Raw genomic sequence first — 22,411 nt, forward strand, 5'->3', positions numbered from 1 at the left:
GTTTTCATGCTGGTTTCTGAATTGGGTGAATCTGTGCATGGGCCCCTTAAGAGCAGGTTTTTCTTTCTCTGAAGTTCTATACTTTTCTTGGGCATATTCTCCATGGTTTTTCACAGCCAGCAGAGCCAGATATTTTGTGGTCTCACCTCAGTGGTGCTGAATCTAAGGGCTATGATGCCTAATGTGGAGCTCAGGTCCCCTGCTTCTCCGGGAAAAGCTCTGTACCTTTGAGATGGCTCTCGTCTGTGTAGTGCCGTAGCTAGGATGTGGTTTTTTCCTCAGTGGAGCTGTATTTCTGACCCTTCCACCTCTGTCAGTGTTGTCTCTTGTTGTGAGGGTTCTTTTTACCCAGTTTCCAGATCTCTCTCAGAGGAAATTTCTCCACAGGGAGTGGTAGATTTGCTGTGTCTGTGGGAGGAGGTGAGTTCAGGGTCCTCCTACACTGCCATCTTCCAAACTCTATACCCATTAAGTAATTCCAGATGAGAGAAGGCTACCACACAGAGCCACACAGGAGTCTGCACCTGGGGACGGGGTAACAGCCTATTCTTTTATACTTGTCTAAGGTTGCTTTATGGTCCAGAATTTCACCTATCTTGACAAAAGTTTCATGTTCTTTGGGACTTAGCTGGGTCTCTGCTCCAATTTTTAAATTTTTGGACCTAGACGAAAGGAGCACCCCTCTCTGGAATATACTTTTCTTGGCATCAGGAAAAGACCAATGCTGGGACTGGTGTTTACAGCTTCTCTTAGGTATGACCCACATTAGTTCTGTCATGTGCCATCGGCAAGGGTGGGTTATGGAGCCAGATCTGATTGCATTGGGACAGAGGTATACTACTCCCAGAGAAAATGACCAGAGGGGTCCATAGAGAAAGTTCCACAGGAGAGGGCCATTGAATTTTGTGAACAAAACAATACAATCACAGGCCACTTCCAATGTGGAAAACTTTGGTGACAAAATTGTGTGGGCCTCAGGAATAATGACCACTTAATAAGACTGATCTAAATTCAGTCAAGTATTCCAGTAAATACTTGTGGTTTTCTATAAATTGTGATTAGATTCACTCTAATTTAAATTGCGAATTGTAGATTCAAAGTAACTTTTTAGTGTATTCTATAAAATGGAATACTACTTTTTAAAGGGAAGACTTGTTCTCTGGATGAGTTTTGCTAAAATTATAAGTTCTTAGATTATTTACCTTTCTGATTGGGTCTCTAAGGGGGATTTAGGAGTTAGAATTTCTTAAGCAGGAGAAGATTTATAAGCTCAAATCTCCAAAATCACTCCTTTACTTAAAAGAAAAAAACATAACTGTAAATAATGTGTATGGAGAGCCTCTAATGAGAACTGTATTAGTCTGTGAAGGCTGCTGTTGCAAGGTGCCATAAACTGGACAGCTTAAACAACAGAAATGTATTGACTTACAATTCTGGAGGTTGGAAGTCCATGATAAAGGTGTTGGCAGGGTTGGTTCTTTCTGAAGGTGGTAAGGGAGAATCTGTTCTATGCCTGTCCCCTGGCTTCTGGTGGTTTGCTGGCCATCTTGGGCATTTCTTGTCTCACAGATCTCTGCCTTCATCTTCACATGGTGTTCTCCCTGTGTGTGTCTATGTCCAAACTGCCCCCTTTTTATGAGCACATCAGTCATATTGGATAAGGAGCCTACCCTATTCCAGTATGACTTCATCATAACTAATTACACCTGCAATGACCCTATTTCCAAATAACATCACATACTGAGGTTCTGGGGGTTAGGACTTCAAGGTAGAAATCTGGGGAGGATGCTACTCAATCCATAACCATGCAAATAGGGATTCTACTAGAATGCAGGTCAACAATGACATTATTGTCAGTGTTGTTGCTTTGATGCAACAGCTACTTTGTGGAGAATGGAACAATGTGGTGTGGTGAGTTAGCATTTGATTAAGTTATTAAACTTGCATAAGAAGTTAATAAATTATATAGAACAGTAATTTTTGGATAAATTAAGTAAAAATTTTACATAAAAACAGTGTGTGATGAAGCTTTGGTTTCTGGGAAGATAGAGTAGATACAGTTTTGCCTATTTCTTATAGTATGTACAACTAAAAATCCTGGACATCATATATAAAAAAAATATAAGAAGACTCAGAATGGTGGAAAGAAGAAAGCAAACTGGACATGGGCCTTGAGGCCCAAGGAAGAATATGATGTTGAGTTTCCTGGATTTTTGTTTTTTTCTCATGTAACCCAGTTTGGAACTGAATAACCTGGCAACCTTGAAATGACAATAGGTACAGGAAAAAAAGGCCCCAGTAAAAACTTACTATCTCTAGGCAAAAGACCAGGAAGGGGGCAACTTACCAATAGAGAAAACTTTTAGACAAAACCACGCTACCCCAGCCAAACCCCACAGTCAGGGAATAGAACACAGAGAAATGAAAAACAGAGACAATAAATGGTAAACAAAGAATAAATTGGCATATTTAAGCTCTAACATATAAATAATCATATTAAATGTAATTGTTCTAAATACACCAAATAAAAGAGAGATATTAACCAACTTGATCAGTAAAACAGGGCCCAACTGTATGCTGTCTACAAGAAACTGACTTCAAATATAACAATATAGGAAGAATGAAAGTAAAAAGGTATATAAAAATATATATCATGCAAACATTATTCAAAAGAAAACAGAGGTGGCTAAATTAATATTAGATAAAATAGATCTCAGAGAAAAATTTACCAAAGACAGAAAGGGACATTATATAATAATAAAAGGACCAACCACAAAGAAGACAAATCATAAATGTATATGCACTAATCAGCAGAACTGCAAAATACACGAAGCAAAAACTAATAGAACTGAAAGGAGAAATAGACCAATCTACTATTATGGTTCAAAATTTCAACATCCCTCTCTCAACAATAGAGAAAACATCTAAAAAGAAAAGTCAGCAAGATTTAGAAGAATGCAAAAATACCTTCAAACAACAGGATCTAATTGACTTATTCAAACAATAACAGAATACTGCCTCTTTTCAAGTGCCTACTTCAAGTACAGGCATACCTCAGAGAAAGTGTGGGTTCGGTTCCAGACCACTGCAATAAAGCAAATATCACACTAAAGCGAGTCACAGAAATTTTTTGGTTTTCCAGTGTATACAAAAGTTATGTTTACACTATACTGTAGTCTATTAAGTGTGCAATAGCATTATGTCTAAAAAAACAATGTGCCTACCTTAATTAAAAAATTCTTTATTGCTAAAAAATGCTAGCCACCATTTGAGCCGTCAGCGAGTTGTAGTCTTTTTGCTGGTGGAGAGTCTTGCCTCAATGTTGACGGCTGCTGACTGATCAGGGTGGTGGTTACTGAAGGCTGGGGTGGCTGTGGCAATTTCTTAAGATAAGACAACAATGAAGTTTGCTGCATACATTGATTCTTCCTCTTCATGAACAATTTCTCTGTAGCATGCAATGCTGTTTGATAACATTTTACCCATAGTAGAACTTTTCAAAATTGGAGTCAATCCTCTCAAATCCTGCCACTTCTTTATCCATTAAGTTCATGTAATGTTCTAAATCCTTTGTTGTCATTTCAATAGTCTTCACAGCATCTTCACCAGGAGTAGATTTCATCTCAAGAAACTACTTTCTTTGCTCATCTATAGGAAACAACTCCTCATCCATTAAAGTTTTATCATGAGATTGCAGCAATTCAGTCACATCCATTTCTAACTCTAGTTGTCTTGCTATTTCCATCACATCTGCAGTTACTTCCTCCACTGAAGTCTTGAACCCCTCAAGGTCATCCATGAGGGTTGGAATCAACTTCTTTCAAAACTCCTGTTAATGTTGATATTTTGACCTCTTCCCGTGAATCATGAATGTTCTTAACAGCATCTAGAATGGTGAATCCTTTCCAGAAGGTTTTCAATTTGCTTTGCCCATATCTATCAGAGGAATCACTATCTATGGCAGATATAGCCTTACAAAATGTATTTCTTAAGTAATAAGACTTGAAAGTTGAAATTACTCCTTTATCCATGGGCTGCAGAATGGATGTTGTGTTAGCAGGCATGAAAACAGCATTAATCTCATTGTACGTCTCCATCAGAACTCTTGGGTGACCAGGTGCACTGTCAATGAGCAGTAATATTTTGAAAGGATTTTTTTTTTTCTGGCCAGTTGGTCTCAACAGTGGGCTTAACATATTCAGTAAACCAAGTTGTAAACAGATATGCTGTCATCTAGGCTTTGTTGTTCCATATAGATCACAGGCAGAGTAGATTTAGCACAATTTTTAAGGGCCCTAGGATTTTCAGAATGGTAAATGAGCATTGGCTTCAACTTAAAGTCACCAGCTACGTTAGCCCCTAACAAGAGAGTCAGCCTGTCCTTTGAAGCTTTGAAGTCAGGCATTGACTCTTCCTCTCTAGCTATGAAAGTCCTAAATGGCATCTTCTTCCAATATAAGGCTGTTTCATCTACATTGAAAATCTATTATTTAGTGTAGCCACCTTCATGGATTATCTTAGCTAGATCTTCTGGAGAACTTGCTGCAGCTTGGGCATCAGCACTCGCTGCTTCACCTTGCACTTTTATGTTATGGAGACAGCTTCTTTCTCTAAACCCCATGAGCCAACCTCTGCTAGCTTCAAAGTCTTCTTCTACAGCTTCCTCACCTCCCTCAGCCTCCATAGAATTGAAGAGAGTTAGGGCCTTGCTCTGGATTACGCTTTGGCTTAAGGAAATGTTGTGGCTGCTTTGATCTTCTATCCAGACCACTAAAACTTTCTCCATATCAGCAATAAGTCTGTTTTGCTTTCTTATCTTTCATGTGTTCATTAGAGTCACAATTTCCTTGAAGAACTTTTCCTTTGCATTCACAACTTGGCTAACTGTTTGGTGCAAGAGGCCTAGCTTTCGGCCTATCTCTGTTTGAAACATGCCTTCCTTGCTAAACTCAATCATCTCTAGCTTTTGACTGAAAGTGAGAGATGTGTGACTCTTCCTTTGACTTGAACACTTAGAGGCCATTGTAGGGTTATTAATTGGCCTAATTTCAATATTGTTGTGTCTTGGGGAATAGGGAGGCCCAAGGAGAGAGAGTGAGATGGGGGAATGGCAGGTCTGTGGAGCAGTCAGAACACACACAATGGTTATCGATTAAATTCACTCTCATATGGGCAAGGTTTGTGGCATCCAAAAACAATTCCAAAAGTAACATCAAAAATCAATGATCACAAGATCACCATAAACAAATATAATAATAATGAAAAAGTTTGAAATACTGTGAGATCTACCAAAATTGACACAGAAAAAAGATGTGAACAAATCCTGTTGCAAAAATGACACCAATGGACTTGCTTGACTCAGGGTTGCCACTAATCTTCTATTTGTAAAAAATACAATATCTGCAAAGCACAGTAAAGTGAAGCACAATAAAATGATGTATGCCTATACCAAGATAGACCATATTCTGGGTCATAAAAGAAACCTCATTAAATTTAAAAGAACTCAAGTCGTACAGAGCATGATCTCTAACCACAATGAAATAAAACTAGAAATAACAGGAAGACAACAACAGGACAATAGCCAAATACTTAGAAACTAAATAACGCACTTTTGAATAGCTCCATGCCAAAGAAGAAGTCTCAAGGGAAATAAAAAAAAACTCACTGAACTGAATGAAAATCAAGCATAAATTAGCATAAAGCAACACAGAGAGGGAAATTTATAGCCCCAAATGCATACATCGGAAAAGAGAGAAAGTCTCTCAAATCAATAATTTAAGCTTCTACCTCAAGAACCTAGAAAAGTAAGAACAAAATAAACTCAAGGCAAGCAGAAAGAAGGAAAAATCTACACACATAAATTTGACAACTTAGACCAAATGGACCAATTCCTTGAAAAACACAAGCTACCACAATTCACTCATTATGAAAGTGAAAATTTGAATATCTCTATAACTGTCAAAGAAATTGAATTAGTAATTTAAAAAAATTCCTTGCAAAAATTTCCATGGGTAGATGGTTTCACTGGAGCATTCTACCAAACCTTTAAAGAAAAATTAACACTAATTTTCCAGAAATAACAGAGGAGAGAAAACCTCTCCATTCATTTTTGAAGATAGTATTATTATTACACCAAAACCAGACAAAGATAGTACAAAGAAAGAAAACCATCGACCAATATCCCTCATTAATATGGATGCAAAAATCTTTAATAACATATTAGAACATACAATACAGCAATATGTAAGAAGAATTTTACAACATAATTAAGTTGGGTTTATTCCAGTAATCTAAGGCTGTTTTAATATTCAAAAATCAATCAAGGTAACCCACTATATTAATATTGCAAATAAAGTAAGGATGTCCATTCTCACCACTCTTATTAAACACAGTGTTAGAAGTTCTTACCAGTGCAATAAGACAAGCAAAGGAAAAGGTCTATAGACTGGAAAGGAAGAAATAAAACTATTTTCAGATGACATAGTTACCTTTGTAAAATATCACAAAGAATCTACCAAACAACTCCTAGAATTAATAAGCTAGTTCATCAAAGTCACAAGATACAAGATAAACATATAAAAATGAGTTGTATTTCTGTATACCAGCAAGGAACACATGGAAGGATAGGGAAAGGAAAGTCATGGCCCAGCATGGTCTCTAACTCCCCACCAAACATCCTTTTATTCTCAAGACTTTGTAAGTCCAGAACAAATCTTCATTATGTGCTATCTCTCTTATATTCAGGAAATAACCTGAAGATTCTCAGGTTATTTCCTTTCTTACAGAGTTTCTTTGTCATTTCATTAAAATTTGAAAATATTTTATCTTTAAGTGTCTGAAGTTTACAATAGCTGTGTTACTGTCATTTGTTTATTTTGCTTTTCTATACTTTTCTCTTTGAGGACAGAAGTTACCACCTCAATATCTTTTACATATTTTAGAACTACCTCTACTCTTTTTTATTCTTTTGGAATTTATTCAACTTTACTAATGTTTTTCCATTTCCCTAGTATTTTTAGAAATAATTTTTTTTTCTCCTAGTCTTCTAGGCTATAATCACTAGTATCTCTAGAGATTTTTCTGATTTTCATTCCCCACACCTATGAACCTACTGAGGCAATGGATAATTTGGTCCACATCTAATCATTGTAAAACCATATCATTTCTGCCTCTATCACAATTTTAAATTTATCTCATCATCCTCTCTCTTCTCACTGCTCACATAAAGCCAGAGATCCAGTCTTTTTAGTTCATTAGTGTTTAGCTGGCACATATTAGATGCTTAATCTTCCTATTGGGTAATGAATAAACCAACGAACAATGGATGCCACTTCCCAAGTGTAGGCACTGTGATACTAAATTACCTCCAAAGGGCCCATCCTGCTGTCCTACCTCAATCCAAATATGGTAAAATATTTTATAGAATCAAAATAGTTTTACATCAAGATTTTTTGCTTCCTCAATGAAATTTAAGTTTATGGATATTCATGGCTCTTTAAAACATAGTCCTAACCCATCTTTTTATCTAATTTCAAAATAATCCTTTTCCTATGTTTTATGTTCTATCCAAGTTGTAATACTCACTGTTCACTCTCCCCTCTTTTTAACTTATTTCACACATTTTTCCTTTAACTGAAATGTACTGTATCCACCCACTTGCAGGCCCATGTGTGTACTCCTATAGCCAAGTACCACTTTTATTCAAGGCCTAGCTCAACTACCACTTAAATTGTAAATTCTTCACTGGTTACTCCCTTTCCCATTCCATTTTTCTAAAAATAATTGTTTTTCCTTGAACTCTCATATCATTGTGTATACACTTTTATAGCATACAACATCTGGGTTTGTATCATATTTATTTTTGTACAAATTCACTCTCCCCTGCCAGGCTGCAGACTCCTTAAGAATAGAAACCCAGGATTATTTATCATTATAATCTCCTGTAGGCCTAGCTGACAAATAGCAGATGCTCAATAACTATTTAAAAATAAATCATTGCTTTTATGGTTTTTAAGTCTGGTCAATTGTTTGTCTCAAAAATTTTCTTGGGCACAATAATTTTTGCCACACATGAACAACCTTGGTTAAGTATTTGAAATTATTTTATATTTTCCAACCACATAACAGAGTTCAGAAGAATATGAAAGGAACACGCATTAGAGGATAATAATAACGATGCATAGGTATAGTGTGATACACTAGAAAGGTTGCTTGAGAATATGGGATTGAGCCCTCATGATGCATACATTACAAATACCATAACAAATACCACAGACCAGGTGGCTTAAAAAACACAGAAATTTATTTTCTCATAATTCTGGCAGCCTAAAGTCCAAGACGAAGGTGTTGACAGGGTTAATTTATCCTGAGATCGCTCTCTTTGGTTTGTAGATGGCCATCTTCTCCCTGTATCTTCACATGGTCCTTCTACTGGGTGTGTCTGTGTCCTAATCTCCACTTCTTGTAAGGACACCAGTCATATTGGAGTAGGCCCCATCTATATGACCACATTTTAACTTAATTACTTCTTTAAGGACCTTATCTCCAAATACAGTCACATTCTGAGGTACTGGGGTTAGGACTTCAAAGTATGAATTTTGGGAGGGACACAGTTCAGCCCATAACAGTGCAGTTGCAACTTTCACAAGTCATCCAGTGCTCTTGGACTTAGCCTCTTCTTTTGTAAAAGTATATTATTTACATCATTTCTAAAATATTTCTCAATTGAACATCTTTAATTTCCCCATGGGTTATTACTCTTCTGTAATGTATTCTCTAGAATAATATCGTGGTGAATGTCACCATCATTTATGTACCTTATGAATACTGGGACTTTGGAGTCATCTTGCATTCTTCTCTTTTCCCTCCCTCCACATCCAACCAACTACCACTACCTACTAAGTGGCTCTTACTGGATCTCACTTCTTCCTTCCTCCTCTGAGCCCATATGGGTCTCCTTGCCAGTTTCTCTGCTTTCAGTTCCAACTCTCACCAGTCTATCCTTCATATGGCCATTAGAGTTATCACTGGAATTTTTTCCGATTGTCTAGAGACTATAATATGTAAATTAATTTATACAACTAAAGGTCCTAATTTTGTTTGCTGCCCACTCATCCAGCCTGAACCCCCACCAACATTCCCACTGTGCCTTTTACCCTGCACAACAGTTTACATTCCTGGGATACTGACCTCCCCCTGCTTCCCATGCCTTGGCCAAAACTTTTTTCCATGTGTCTGAAATGTCTTTTCCCCGCTTGTTCTCCTGAAAAACTTAGTCATATTTCCACTTACAGCTCAAATGCTTTTTCCCAGGTGAGGCCTCCCCTGATTCCCTGAGGCAGAACTGGGAGTGGCTTGTCTTCTTCTTCGGACACACCCTCATTATCTAATTGGCTTATAGCTGTGGTCTGTCCACCAAATCTTAAGATCATTGAGACCTGGATTGTTGGCTTTATCTTCAAAACTTAGTAAAATGAATGTTATGTTTGTGAAATGGGTGCTGTTTATGATAACCTAGGTTCAAAAAATAAAAACAAATATTTAGTTGAATTAATATTTATGCTCACTGAGATTTTCTAAATATGTAATTTTATTCATTTGATTTTAATTCCATTTCTTTTATAAATTGTTTCAGATAGTAAATATGTTTCCAATATTTTGCCACACATAGGGAACTATTTATTAGCTTAGATACTGGAGGATTCAGATTTATTAAGTTTTGAGTAAAAATGTTAAGAAAAATTATATTGGCTTTGAAGTTTCTTTTGCCTTCTAGGTGTGTTCTTACAGAATAGAGCATTCCATCAAGCCGTGTTATTTATCAGCTTTGTTGTTCCTGTTTCAATTCCCACTTTCCTTTCCTTCCCCTCCTTTTTTAGATAAACAGGCTGGAGGCCGGCCTTCGGCAGGCAGGATGCACAGATGACCTCGGGATTGGCAGGCAGCACAGCGCACACTGGAGGAAAGCAGCCGGCATTACCTGCACCTGTAGGGTGTGTGCTGCTAGAAGCGTCCCCACCCTGCTCTTCCTGCTTTACTTCTGCTCGCCTGCCAGTTGAGAAATACCTGAAACACTCACAAAGAAAAACATATCCTTTTTGTGAATACGTTCTAGGCAAATTTTTAAGGTCAAGCTATTGATGTGAGATTTTGAGATTTCTGATTATAGATAAAAATATAACTACTATCTAATGAGGACTTGCCAGATACCACGAGGGCTTTTCACATTGTCACTAACAAATGAGAGAACTGAGGCTCAAGGAGTTGATGGAACGTGGCTCAAGCTCACACAAGTGAACTGAGGCAGAACTGGGGCTTGAATTCATCTCATTGTTCTCCAGTCTGGCTTGCTACAAATGTTGCCTGCAAGCTCCTAGTAAACTCACTAATTCTATATAAATGTTAAAAGGTGTTATCATGGTATCCACCAAAAGAAAAACGCGCAGTTTTTATTTAGTTTTCTTTTTGAACAGAGCTGATTCTGCTCCCCTCGCCCTTCCCCCTAATGAACCACATGAGCCTCCTATGCCTGCGGCGCCCCATGCCTTACGGTTTGGGAGGTCACATCTTACAGGTCAGCACTTCTAATTGCACTCATTCTTGACATGTGTAGAAGTAAAGAATTAATAGGAACTACATGTAAAAATTAGCTCATACCCTGAGTAATTTTCACTGAATTGAAATAGCTTATCAGACTATATAAGAAACTTTTTAAAAAGTAATTTCACTGTAAGAAACGTGGGGATAATCTTCCAATGTTGCCTTTCAGAGTGGCCAGGTCACCTGTATGGTGGAGACTTGTCCCCTGGCTCCGTGCTCTAGTCATGAATTGGTGAAAGGAAGCTGCTGTCCAGTGTGCAGAGACCCCCGACTGCCAGCTGACTCCCCAGAGAAACGCTGACCTGTGTCATCTGCTCTGGAGCGCATGCAGGGAATCAGGAAAGCAGCCAGGCCCTCAGTCCTTCAGCACTTTGACCCGCAGTCACACTGATCTAAGAGCAAGTTAGTTCATCTAAGCCTTCAACATACGGACGATCTTTCATCTTTTCATTTTCTACCACTCCTTGAAATAATGCAAAATTAAAAGCTATAAAGTGCATAGGGATTATTTTATCTTAAGAAATATTTTTTTCCTGTAAGATACCAGTTTTATATACCACATGTAGAAACACATAGAACATCATGTAATATTTTTTAGAAATCTGAGCATTGTGGAAAATCTCTCGTTTAAAAATTCAGAGAGATTTTATTCTCTCTAGGAATTCTGAAAGAATGGGTTTTGCACTTAGAGAAGACATGTGAAAAGATCTGTGATACATTTGGCACAGTATGTGATGCTGTTCCCCTCACTTCACTCCCTTGTCTCAGATCTAGAACTGAGGCAATGGTCAGATTGTGCCGGGAGGGCACTTGTCTTAACTTTCTGGAACATGAAGGAAAAGTCAGTGAGCCAATATCATTATTTTAAGGGGCTTGCCAGTTTTGCATTTGGCTGGAGAGTACAACCTCAGTGAGGCAACGAGACTTCAAAGCAGAGTTGCTCAATATGTGCCTATCCCTTCCTTGTCATTATCATCACTGTGAGATGTCAGACTTGAAATTCGTCACCTCTGAAACGCAGGAGCAGTCTGAATTTACTATAAGGAAAATTGAAAATGTTCTTTACTCTAACAAAAGACGTTGCTGTGGAGTTTCTTCTAATTTTGGCACTCGTTTATCGCATTGAAAACACAACCCAATAGACAACAGCTTTATTTATACTCGGAATTGAATATTAAGGATATTAGATGATTTTCACTTAATATTAGGTAAGTGCTTTTAAAATATGATATATACATGTGCACCCATATGTGGGGGTTGGTTGCAGTTGTTTGTTGATTTCTTTAAAAAATTATTTGTTCCAAAACTTTTGAGGAAAGGCTTCCTGTGGTTGGGCTCTGAGAGACATGGCTCTACTGCTTTCTAATTACAAACTAAACTTTTAAAGATAGGAATAATCTCCTTAGAGTTATTGTGTAAAATCTGGTATTAGTTTTAATCAAAATATTCCCGTGGTTTTAGTATTATGAGTGAGAAAAGGTGATTTGGAGTTTGATAATATATCTCATTATTTTTCAATGTGTTGGTGATTCCCTCCCAAGATCAATATAATTTTTACTAAAAAGTTTTGAAGACCAAACTTAATGTGCCCTAAATTTTGATGTTTGATGCTTCTTTAAATCCAAAGTAATTTGTAATTATATTAGGTTTTGAAAGATAAAACCTAATAAATCCTGAAAGGTTGACATTTGGTGGCCTTTTAAAACACAACAAAGTGAAATGAAGGTAAACCTTATGGAATTATAATCTGTTCCTCAGAAACAATCACAGTAAACATATTTCAAATGACAATAAACTTTATCATAGTTTAGGTTTCTCATCATATTCATTTGTCATTTTATCATCTTAAGTTTAAGTAAGACCTACCTGATTTCTCACATTATTGTTTATGCACTGACCACATGTTAATAGGATGGCACTTGCTGAATATGTTTAGCTCATTAAACATAACCAAATATCAAAATAACAGAATGAAATTGTCATTTAAAATGGAACTCAATCGACCACATGGGGATTTTAAAAATTGCATGTCAGTTGACAGTTTGAAAATTCAGTCACCTTTACAGATACGGTTATAATTTAATCATATGGGTTATTTTTTGCTTTATTCATTTTACTATATAACAGTTATTTGACTGTATTTTTAATAATGTTTCATTTTTGAAAGTACCATTGCACTTGATAAAAAGTTCTAATATTTCCCAAGGATATATAAACACTTGTCTTCCATTTCCTCAGTCCAAATGTGATTGCTATTTTTTGTTTGGGGTTTGTGTGTGTGTGTGTGTGTGTGTGTGCCTTTGTGTGGTGTATGCTTCCACATATTTTCTATGCAACATGAATGTGATGATATTTCTTCCTTAGTGATTTTGTTTATTCTAAATAACCTTAAAACATTGGAAATCCAATTGTATTTGTTAAGAATATTTTGATATATCACATTGTGCCAAGGAATCTACTTGAGGTAAAATTTAACATTTCTTATATGTGACACTCTTCTGATCCAGGACAAAGGGGTAATAGCAGATCAGGAGTTCTCCTCTTTCACATCTTTCACAGGGAGGTGTATACAAAGACGATGAAAGCATTCTTGAGCTCACTCTTTTCCTGATTTTCTCTGATAAAGAAAAGCAAAGTTTTTTAGCCAGGCTGTATGACTGTATGAGAAGGTAGAAAACACCTCTTTTCTTTCGGGGCGGTTTAATTTCTATCTTGTGCCCCTATACACACGTGGCCACATTGCACATGGAACTACGTGGCATGTGGTTGAAAGGGTACAGACAACTTTTATTTGGGACTGCGGTTGAAAATGGAGCATTTATCTGACAGTCTTTAACACTCATGTAAGGCAAACAGCAATGTATGAGAAGAAGGAGTCTTTATGCCGATGTGTTTATATTCTACACCCATATATCAGGAGGGCAGAGGTACGGGAAATTGTTGTGGGTCCTGGTAAGGACATTTTTTTAGTTTAATTGTGAAATGATGTTAATACAGACTTACTGGACTATAATTACTACAAATATCTCTTCACCAATGTCATGTATAATGCATTTTTATTTGCAAATAAAGTGTAGTTCATTAGTAAGTTAAGTTCATGGATAGCTCATACAGAAATCCTATCTTCCATTTCAGGAAAAATGTTCACTATTAAAAGTCATATTTAGTTGAGTGTCTTCACTGTTTATTGGCATGATAGAGTTTGTGATAAACAATGTAAAATCTGCTTGTTTCTCATGGATATACAAAATGAGAGATGATGTCCTAAAAAAAAATGCTAAAATCTGTATCTTAAATATAACTTCATATGCTGTATTTTTAGCCCTTATGTAAGATAATTTGCTGACTTTTGTTTTGTTTCAAGCATCAGAAATAAATCAATGTTTAAATTTGCATTTCAAATGTAACTGGAAAGAAAGAATATATAATGTTTCCCCAAATTATGAAGCTCATTTTCTGTTCTATTAATATACTTTGTAAGACAAATGAGAAGAATTTCTTGAAACCTAATTATTAACCAAAATGGTTCAACTCTAAGGCTCTGGTATGTATGTATATATATATATATATATGTATATATATATACACACACACATATATACACACACACGTATATAAAACAATATATATAAATACATATACATTTATACATAACAAATATTATATACCTTTAGATATAATATATTATATATATGAACAAAGTTAAAATAGTATCATTTTCTCTTATATGCACTTGCATATAAATATGCACTTAAATATTAGTATACATTTGAAATTTGTGTATATGAGCAAGATCAAATGTAAAACTTTCAAACTGTAATTTTATCTTTGGAAGGGAAATATACTATCTAATTACTTATTAATCATTTATCTAGCTCTCCATCATCTATATTTTGGTCAATGGAGTATTGAGAATACTCTTAATTCCATGTACACAAATATAAAATATTAGGACAAAATGAAGATCATTTAAGGAATGATCTCTGATTCAATAAATTGTTGGGATCTGGGATCAAGATGGCAGAGTAAGAAAATCTTAGCTCACTTCCTCCCATGGACACACCAAAACTACAACTACATATAGAATAGCTGTCACTGAGAACAACCTGAAGAGCAGCAGAAAATTATCTATATCTATAATAATTAGTTAAGGGCTACACAAAATAAAAAGACATAAAATATGACATCAAAAACACAAAACAGAGGAGAGGAGTAAAAATGCAGTGCTTTTAGAACATACTTGAAGTTAAATGACCATCAACTTAAAACAGACTGCTTTATACATAGGTTGTTGTATATGAACCTCATGTCAGCCACAAACCAAAAACCTGTAATAAATGCACGAGAAATAATCAGAAAGAAATACAAACACTAAAAATTGTTATCAAATCACAAGGGAAGAGAGGAAGAGAAGAAGAAAAGAACAGAGACGAACTACAAACAACAAGCAAAAAACAATTAACAAAATGGAAATAATTACATACCTAGCAATAATTACTTTAAATGTAAATGGACTAAATGCTCCAATCAAAAGACATAGGGTGGCTGAATAAACAAACAAGACTTATATATATGCTGCCTATAAGAAACTCATTTCAGATCTAAAGACACACACAGATGTAAAGTGAAGGTACGGAAAAAGAAATTCCATGAAAATGGAAACAAAAAGAAAGCTGGGGTAGCAATATTTATGTCAGAAAAAATAGACTTTAAGGCAAAGACAGTAACAAGGGACAAAGAAGGGCACTACCTTGTGATAAAAGAATCAATTCAACAAAAGGATATAACACTTGTAAATATTTATGCAACCAATATAGGAACACCTAAATACATGAAGCAAATGTTAACAGACACAAAGGGAGAAATTGACAGTAATACAATAATAGTAAGGGACTTTAACACCCCACTTACATCAATGGATAGATCATCCAGACAGAAAATTAACAAGGAAACATTGGCCTTAAGTGACACATTAGTCCAGGTGGACTTAATAGATATATACAGAAGATTCCAGACAAAAACTGCAGAATACACATTCTTTTCACACGCACATGGAATATTCTCTAAGATAGATCTCATGTTAGGCCACAGAACAAGTTTTAATAAATTAAAGAAGATTGAAATCATATCAAGCATCTTTTATGACTACAACAATATGAAACTAGAAATAAATTATAAGACGACAACTAGCAAAAACACGAACATGTGGAGGAAATATGCTACTAAACAACAAACGGGTCAATGAAGAAATCAAAGAGGAAATCCAAAAATACTTTCAAAGAAATGAAAATGGAAACACAACATTCCAAAATCTATGGGGTTAGGCAAAAGCAGTTCTAAGAGGGAAGTTTATAGTGATACTGGCCTACCTCAGAAAATAAGAAAAATCTCAAATAAACTATCTAAACTTACAACTAAAGAAACTAGAAAAAGAAGAACAAACAAAGCCCAAAGATAGTAGAATTAAAGAAACAATAAAGACCAAAGTGGAAATAAATGAAATAGAGACTAAAAAAACAATAGAAAAGATCAATGAAACCAAGGGGTGGCTCTTTGAAAAGATAAATAAAATCAATAAATCTTTAGCCAGAGTCATCAAGAAAAAGAGAGAGGACCCAAATAAATAAAATCAGAAATGAAAGAGGAGATGCTACAACCAACAACACAAAAATACAAAGGATCATAAGAGATTACTACAAATAATTATATGCCAAAAAATTGGACAACCTAGAAGAAATGGAAAGGCTTGTAGAAACAAACAGTCTTCCAAGATTGAATCAGGAAGAAATAGAAAATCTGAGCAGACTGATCACTAGTAATTAAATTGAATTAATAATCAAAAAACTCCCAATGAACAAGAGTCCTGGACCAGACAGCTTCACAGGTGAATTCTATCAAACATTTAAAGAAGAGTTAATACTTATTCTCAAACTATTCCAAAAAATTGAAGAGGAAGGAATGCTTCCAAACTCATTCTACAAGGCCAGCATTATCCTGATACCAAAATAAGACAAAGACACCACAAAAAAAGAAAATTACAGGAATAGATGCAAAAATCCTCAACAAAATATTAGCAAACTAAATTTACATATATTAAAAGGATAATACACCATGATCAAATAGGATTCATCCCAGGGACACAAGGATGGTTCAATATCTGCAAATTAATCAATATGATACACCACATTAACAAAATGAAGGAAAAAAATCATATGCTCATCTCAATAGATGCAGAAAAATCATTTGACAAAATTCACATCCATTTATGATAAAAACTCTCAATAAAGTGGGTATATAGGGAACATATCTCAACATAATAAAGGCTACATATGACAAATCCATGGCTAACATTATACTCAACAGTGAAAAACTAAAGACTATAGTATTTCCTCTAAGATCAGGAACAAGACAAGGATGCCCACTCTTGCCACTTTTATTCAACATAGTATTGGAAGTCCTAGCCATAGCAACCAGACAAGAAAAAGAAATAAAAGGCATCTAAACTGGAAAGGAAGAAGTAAAATTGTCACTATTTGTAAATGACATGTTACTATATATAGAAAACCCTAAAAAGTCCACCAAAAAAAATATTAGAAGTAAGAAATGAATTCAGTAAAGTTGCAGGGTACAAAATCAATATACAGAAACATGTTGCATATCTGTACACTAATAATGAACAATCAGAAAGAGAAATTAAGAAAACAATTCCATTTACAATTGCATTAAAAAGAATAAAGTACCTAGGAATAACTTTAACAAAGGACATGAAAGATCTGTACTCTGAAAAGTGAAAGACATTGATGAAAGATATTGAAAACAACACAAATAAATGGAAAGATATACACTACTCACGGACTGGAAGAATTAATATTGTTAAAATGTCCATACTACCCAAAACAATCTACAGATTCAATGCAATCCTCATCACAACACAATAACATTTTTTATAGAACTAGAACAAATAATCCTAAAATTTGTGTGGAACCCCAAGACTCCAAATAGCCAAAGCAATCTTGAGAAAGTAGAACAAAGCCCGAGTTATCACACTCCCTGATTTCAAACTATAATACAAAGCTATAGTAATAAAAATAGTATGGTACTGGCACAAAAACAGACCATAGATCAAGGGAAGAGAATAAAGAACCTAGAAATAAACCCATGCTTATATGGTCAATTAATCTATGACAAAGGAGGCCAGAATATACAATAGAAAAAACACAGTCTCTTCAATAAATGATGTTGGGAAAACTGGACAGCTACATGCAAAAGAATGAAACTGGACCACTTTTTTATACTGGATGCAAAAATCAACTCAAAATGGATTAAAGACTTAAACACAAGACCTGAAGCCATAAAACTCCTAGAAGAAAACATAAGCAGTAAGCTGTTTGACAGCAGTCTTAGCAACAGTTTTTTGGATCTGTCTCCTCAGGCAATGACAACAAAAGCAAAAATAAACAAATGGAACTACATCAAACTAAAACACTTTTGCACAACAAAGGAAACCATCAACAAAATGAAAAGGCAACCTGCTGAATAGGAGAAGATATTTGCAAATGATATATCTGATAAGGAGTTAATATCCAAAATATATAAAGAACTCCTACAATGCAATACCAAAAATACAAACGATTTGATTAAAAAATGATCAGAGGACCTGAATAGACACTTTTCCAAAGAAGATATACAAATGTCAACAGACACATAAAAAGATGCTCAACATCGCTAACCATTAGCGAAATGCAAATCAAAACAACCGTGAAATACCACCTCACATCTCTCAGAATGGCTGTTATCAAAAAGACAACAAATAACAAGGGTTGGCAAGGATGTGGAGAAAAGGGAACCCTCATACACTATTGATTGAAATGTAAATTGGTGCAGCCACTGTGGAAAACAGTATGGAGTGCCCTTAAAAAATTAAAAATAGAACTACCATTTGATCCAGCAATTCCACTTCTGGGTGTTTGTCTGAAGAAAATGAAAACACTAATTCAAAAAAATATAGGCACCCTCATGTTCGTTGCAGCATTATTTATAACAGGCAAAATATGTAAGCAACCTAAGCGTCCATCGATAGATAAATGGATAAAGATGTCGTATATATATACACAATGGAATATTACTCAGACATAAAAAAGCATGAAATCTTGGCATTTGCAACAACATGGATAGACCTAGAGGGTATTATGCTAAGTGAAATAAGTCAGACAGAGAAAGCCAAATACCATATGATTACCTTATATGTGGAATCTAAAAAACAAAGCAAATGAACAAACAAAACAGAAACGAACTCATAGGTTCCAAGAACAAACTGGTGGTTGCCAGAGGAGTGGGGGTGGGGTGATGGATGAAATAGGTGAAGGGGATTAAGAGGTGCAAACTTCCAGCTATAAAATAATTAAGTCATGGGGGATGTAACGTACAACATAGGGAATATAGTGAATAACATTATAATAACTTTGTATGGGGACAGATAGTTCTTAGACTTGTCGTGGTCATTTTGTAATGTATAAATGTAAAATCACTATTTTGTACACTTGAAACTAATATAATATTGTGTGTCGATTATACTTCAATAAAAAAATAGAAAAATAAAAAAAAATTGGCTTGTGTTTCCATCTCTACACATCACGTTATTTAATAAAAAGCAATTGCTAAGTGCAAAAAATACATAAAATGTACCTTAGTATAATATATGATAAACTAACACTAATTTATGCTGTCATTTTTTTAAGAACAAAATATCTTCTCTAAAGGGTAAAAAGATTCATTTAAATCATTCCAGTTTGTTGTCTCCTGTGGAAAAATTGCTTAACGACACTTTTAAGGAGTCATCCACCAAGACTGCATCTAGTTAACCAACACAGAAGGCATCTGGTGCTGTGCAGAGACCCTCGGCCTTGGAGCCAATCCTGCGGTCTTGTAAGAGAATGGTATATCCAGGACTAAGAGGAGCTAGAATGAGAGTATTTGCCTTTTTACTTATTGAGAATTACTAGTGAATTTTGAATTGGTATAGATTCCAATTGTTCAGATTTTAAAAGAAAATACCATGCCAGACTAAATGAATTTAGTAAAGGCCAAATAAGCTGATATAACTTATCCATATGAAATGGTAACAATATTTTGGGAGCATAGGGACTAAGTCTAAATGGAAGAAAATTTGGATTTTTAGAGACTTAGAATCTTCTAAAAAGTAGAAAGAATTAAGCAATCTGTTTTCTGGAAAGGCATGCAAAAGAAACAATATAATTCGCTGGCAGGGCAAGGGACTATGCGACTGAGATGGGAAGCTCAATCTAGAGCAAATGAATAGGCTGCTGTTTGCCCACAAAAAAATAGAAAAGAAAAATGATTTATAAAGGTAAAGTACCTAACCTGGACATATGAGTAACTATGAAGAGAATAGTCTAGAGCAAGAGATGAGAGGACAGACCTGGAACCCACACAGACATATGCCAACGTGTCTGGAGAACACTGCAGTGTGGTTGTGGTTAAAGATTGTGTGAAGATGTGGAATGAGTCCCAATTTACATGACCCATGAGGCGTGGCAATCCTAAGCTCAGAAATTGATGAAAACACTTGGCTTGTGCCCATAAAGAAATGACAAAACACTTGAGGAAACAGCTCGTCATACAGAAGAGGCGAGGAACACAACAAACATGATCATTAGCACCCCCAAGTATTTAAGATAATAGAACATTCTGAAAGAGACTAAAACATTCCAATTTAAAGGTTTAAAGAAATAAGAGAAGGAATAGAGCTACCGTAAAATAGAATACAACAAATTTAAAAGAGACAGATTTGGAAAGAAACAAATATAACGTCTAACAATGAAAATATAATGATCAAAATAGAATATCAGTTAGCTTAAACAGAAGATTTGAGCAATGTTTATGAGAATTTTTAACTATAATATAGATGTAAGGGAATTATACAGACTGCAACATGGTATGATAGAGAAAACATTAAAGAGATTTTACAGGATAATTACAACTAATTTTGGACTGTTTTTAAGCAGGGTAAAACTAAAGAATTAACAAAAATAACATAACAATGTGAGAGGCATTCAGAGATGAAGAATTCTAAAGTCCTTAAATATTTCTGGAAAGTTTAGAGAGATACTGATTAACAATATATTCTAAATTCAGCATGCATTTAAAAATTTAAGTGTAATGACTGAAATAATAGAAATGTATGATTTTCCTTCAGAAAACAATGATCAAATCAAAAGAGGGCAGGAAAAGAGAAATAAAGAAACAAAAAGATTGTTTGCAAAAAAATTAATATAGTTGCAATAAACTTAGATACATTTGTAATCATGTTGAATAAAAATGTTGTTTGCTCATCATTAAAATACATAGAGTCTCAGACGGATTTTTAAAAAACTACATCTACACAAACATATACACACATACACACACACACGACAAAACTAAAACGTAATGTCACGAAAATGCTGAGCATAAAGGGACAAAGGGAAATATGCCATATTATATTGATTTTTGAAAGAGGCTTGTTATGGATTGAACTGTGTTTCCCCAAAACTAATATGTTGAAGTCCTAACCTCCAGTACCTTATTTGGAGATAGGGAATTTTATAGAGACAATCAAGTTAAAATGAAATCATTAGCATTGGTCCTAATCCAATGTGACTGGTGTCCTTACGAAGAAGGGAGATTTGGAGACAGGTACTGACAAGTGCACACTCAGGCAGAACACCCTGGGAACATGAAGACGGCCCTCTACAAGCCGAGGAGAGAGGTCTGAAGCAGACTTTTTCCCTCACAGCCTCAGAAGGAACGAACCCCGCCCACACCGCCACCTGTGAGCCCACACATTTCTGTTGTTTAAACTACCCTGCTTGTGGTACTTGCTTACAACAGCCTTGAAAACTAACACTGGGTAAATGTGGTCATTTAGTAGTGATGAAAAAATAATTCATGAGAAGATACAGCAATCCTGTACCCATATACACACAAAAACATCCTAATGTTATTTAGTCATAGACAAAAGTTAGTCAAGATTTGAACCTCCACAGTTAACAAACTTGAGCTAATACTCATATGCAATCCTGCTCCTAACAGTAAGAGCATATACATTCTTTTAAGCTCTATATGAAACATTTTCAAAACTTGATTCCAAGTTACACAGCACACTTTAACAAATTTCGGTGGCTGAGTGGTATTTTGCAGACCATGCTACCTCATAACAATGCAATCAAAATAGAAAATAAGAAAAAAAAGATAGTGTATACATATGTTTCCATCAACAAATTAGAAATTAAGAAATTAGAATATTATGAAAATATTTAGCCTAAACTCAAAATGAGAAAGAAAAAAATACTACATATTGAAACTTGTGAAAAGCAGCTAAAATTGTGCAATATAATTGAGCAATGAGTCATAGTTTACTTCCATCTCATCTAGATGGTTTATATTCTTAGCCTTTTATTTATTATATTATACATTTATTAACTATTTACATATATTCATTATATACTATATGTACATATTTATAGCCTCAGAGTCTAGTTTAGCCTGAACTTTCTTATACCCCTACCCAAACTACATTTTTCTTAATACTTAAAGGATACAAGACATAAATTTAAAGGTAAACCCTAAACAACTTTTGGTTAAGATCACCCTCTATTCCCCTCACATAATAAGCAATGGTAATGATTTCATCACTCCGTTATCATAATCCAGACTAGAAAATTTAGACATCTGGGTCTCCAGGCATTAATTATTTTGTTATTATTTTATTGAAGTTGTATTAGTTGTTTTTTTGTATTAGTTGCTACGAGCA

The 22,411-nt window shown here is 35.0% G+C and overlaps 1 protein-coding gene across 1 annotated transcript in view; it reads left to right on the top strand.

The window, feature by feature from the left end:
• PXDNL (peroxidasin like) overlaps positions 1-10,900 on the top strand; it is a gene marked incomplete at its 5' end in the record, with an annotated part of 397,680 nt that extends 386,780 nt beyond the window's left edge. Inside the window, 2 exon segments of the mRNA XM_004435754.2 lie at positions 9,879-9,992; positions 10,769-10,900. Coding sequence (XP_004435811.2) covers positions 9,879-9,992; positions 10,769-10,900 — 246 coding nt within the window.
• Positions 10,901-22,411: the final 11,511 nt, after the last annotated feature.

This window comes from Ceratotherium simum, chromosome 31 (assembly GCF_057802395.1).
Source record: "Ceratotherium simum simum isolate JZ-2026a chromosome 31, ASM5780239v1, whole genome shotgun sequence".
NCBI classification, from domain to species: Eukaryota; Metazoa; Chordata; class Mammalia; order Perissodactyla; family Rhinocerotidae; genus Ceratotherium; species Ceratotherium simum.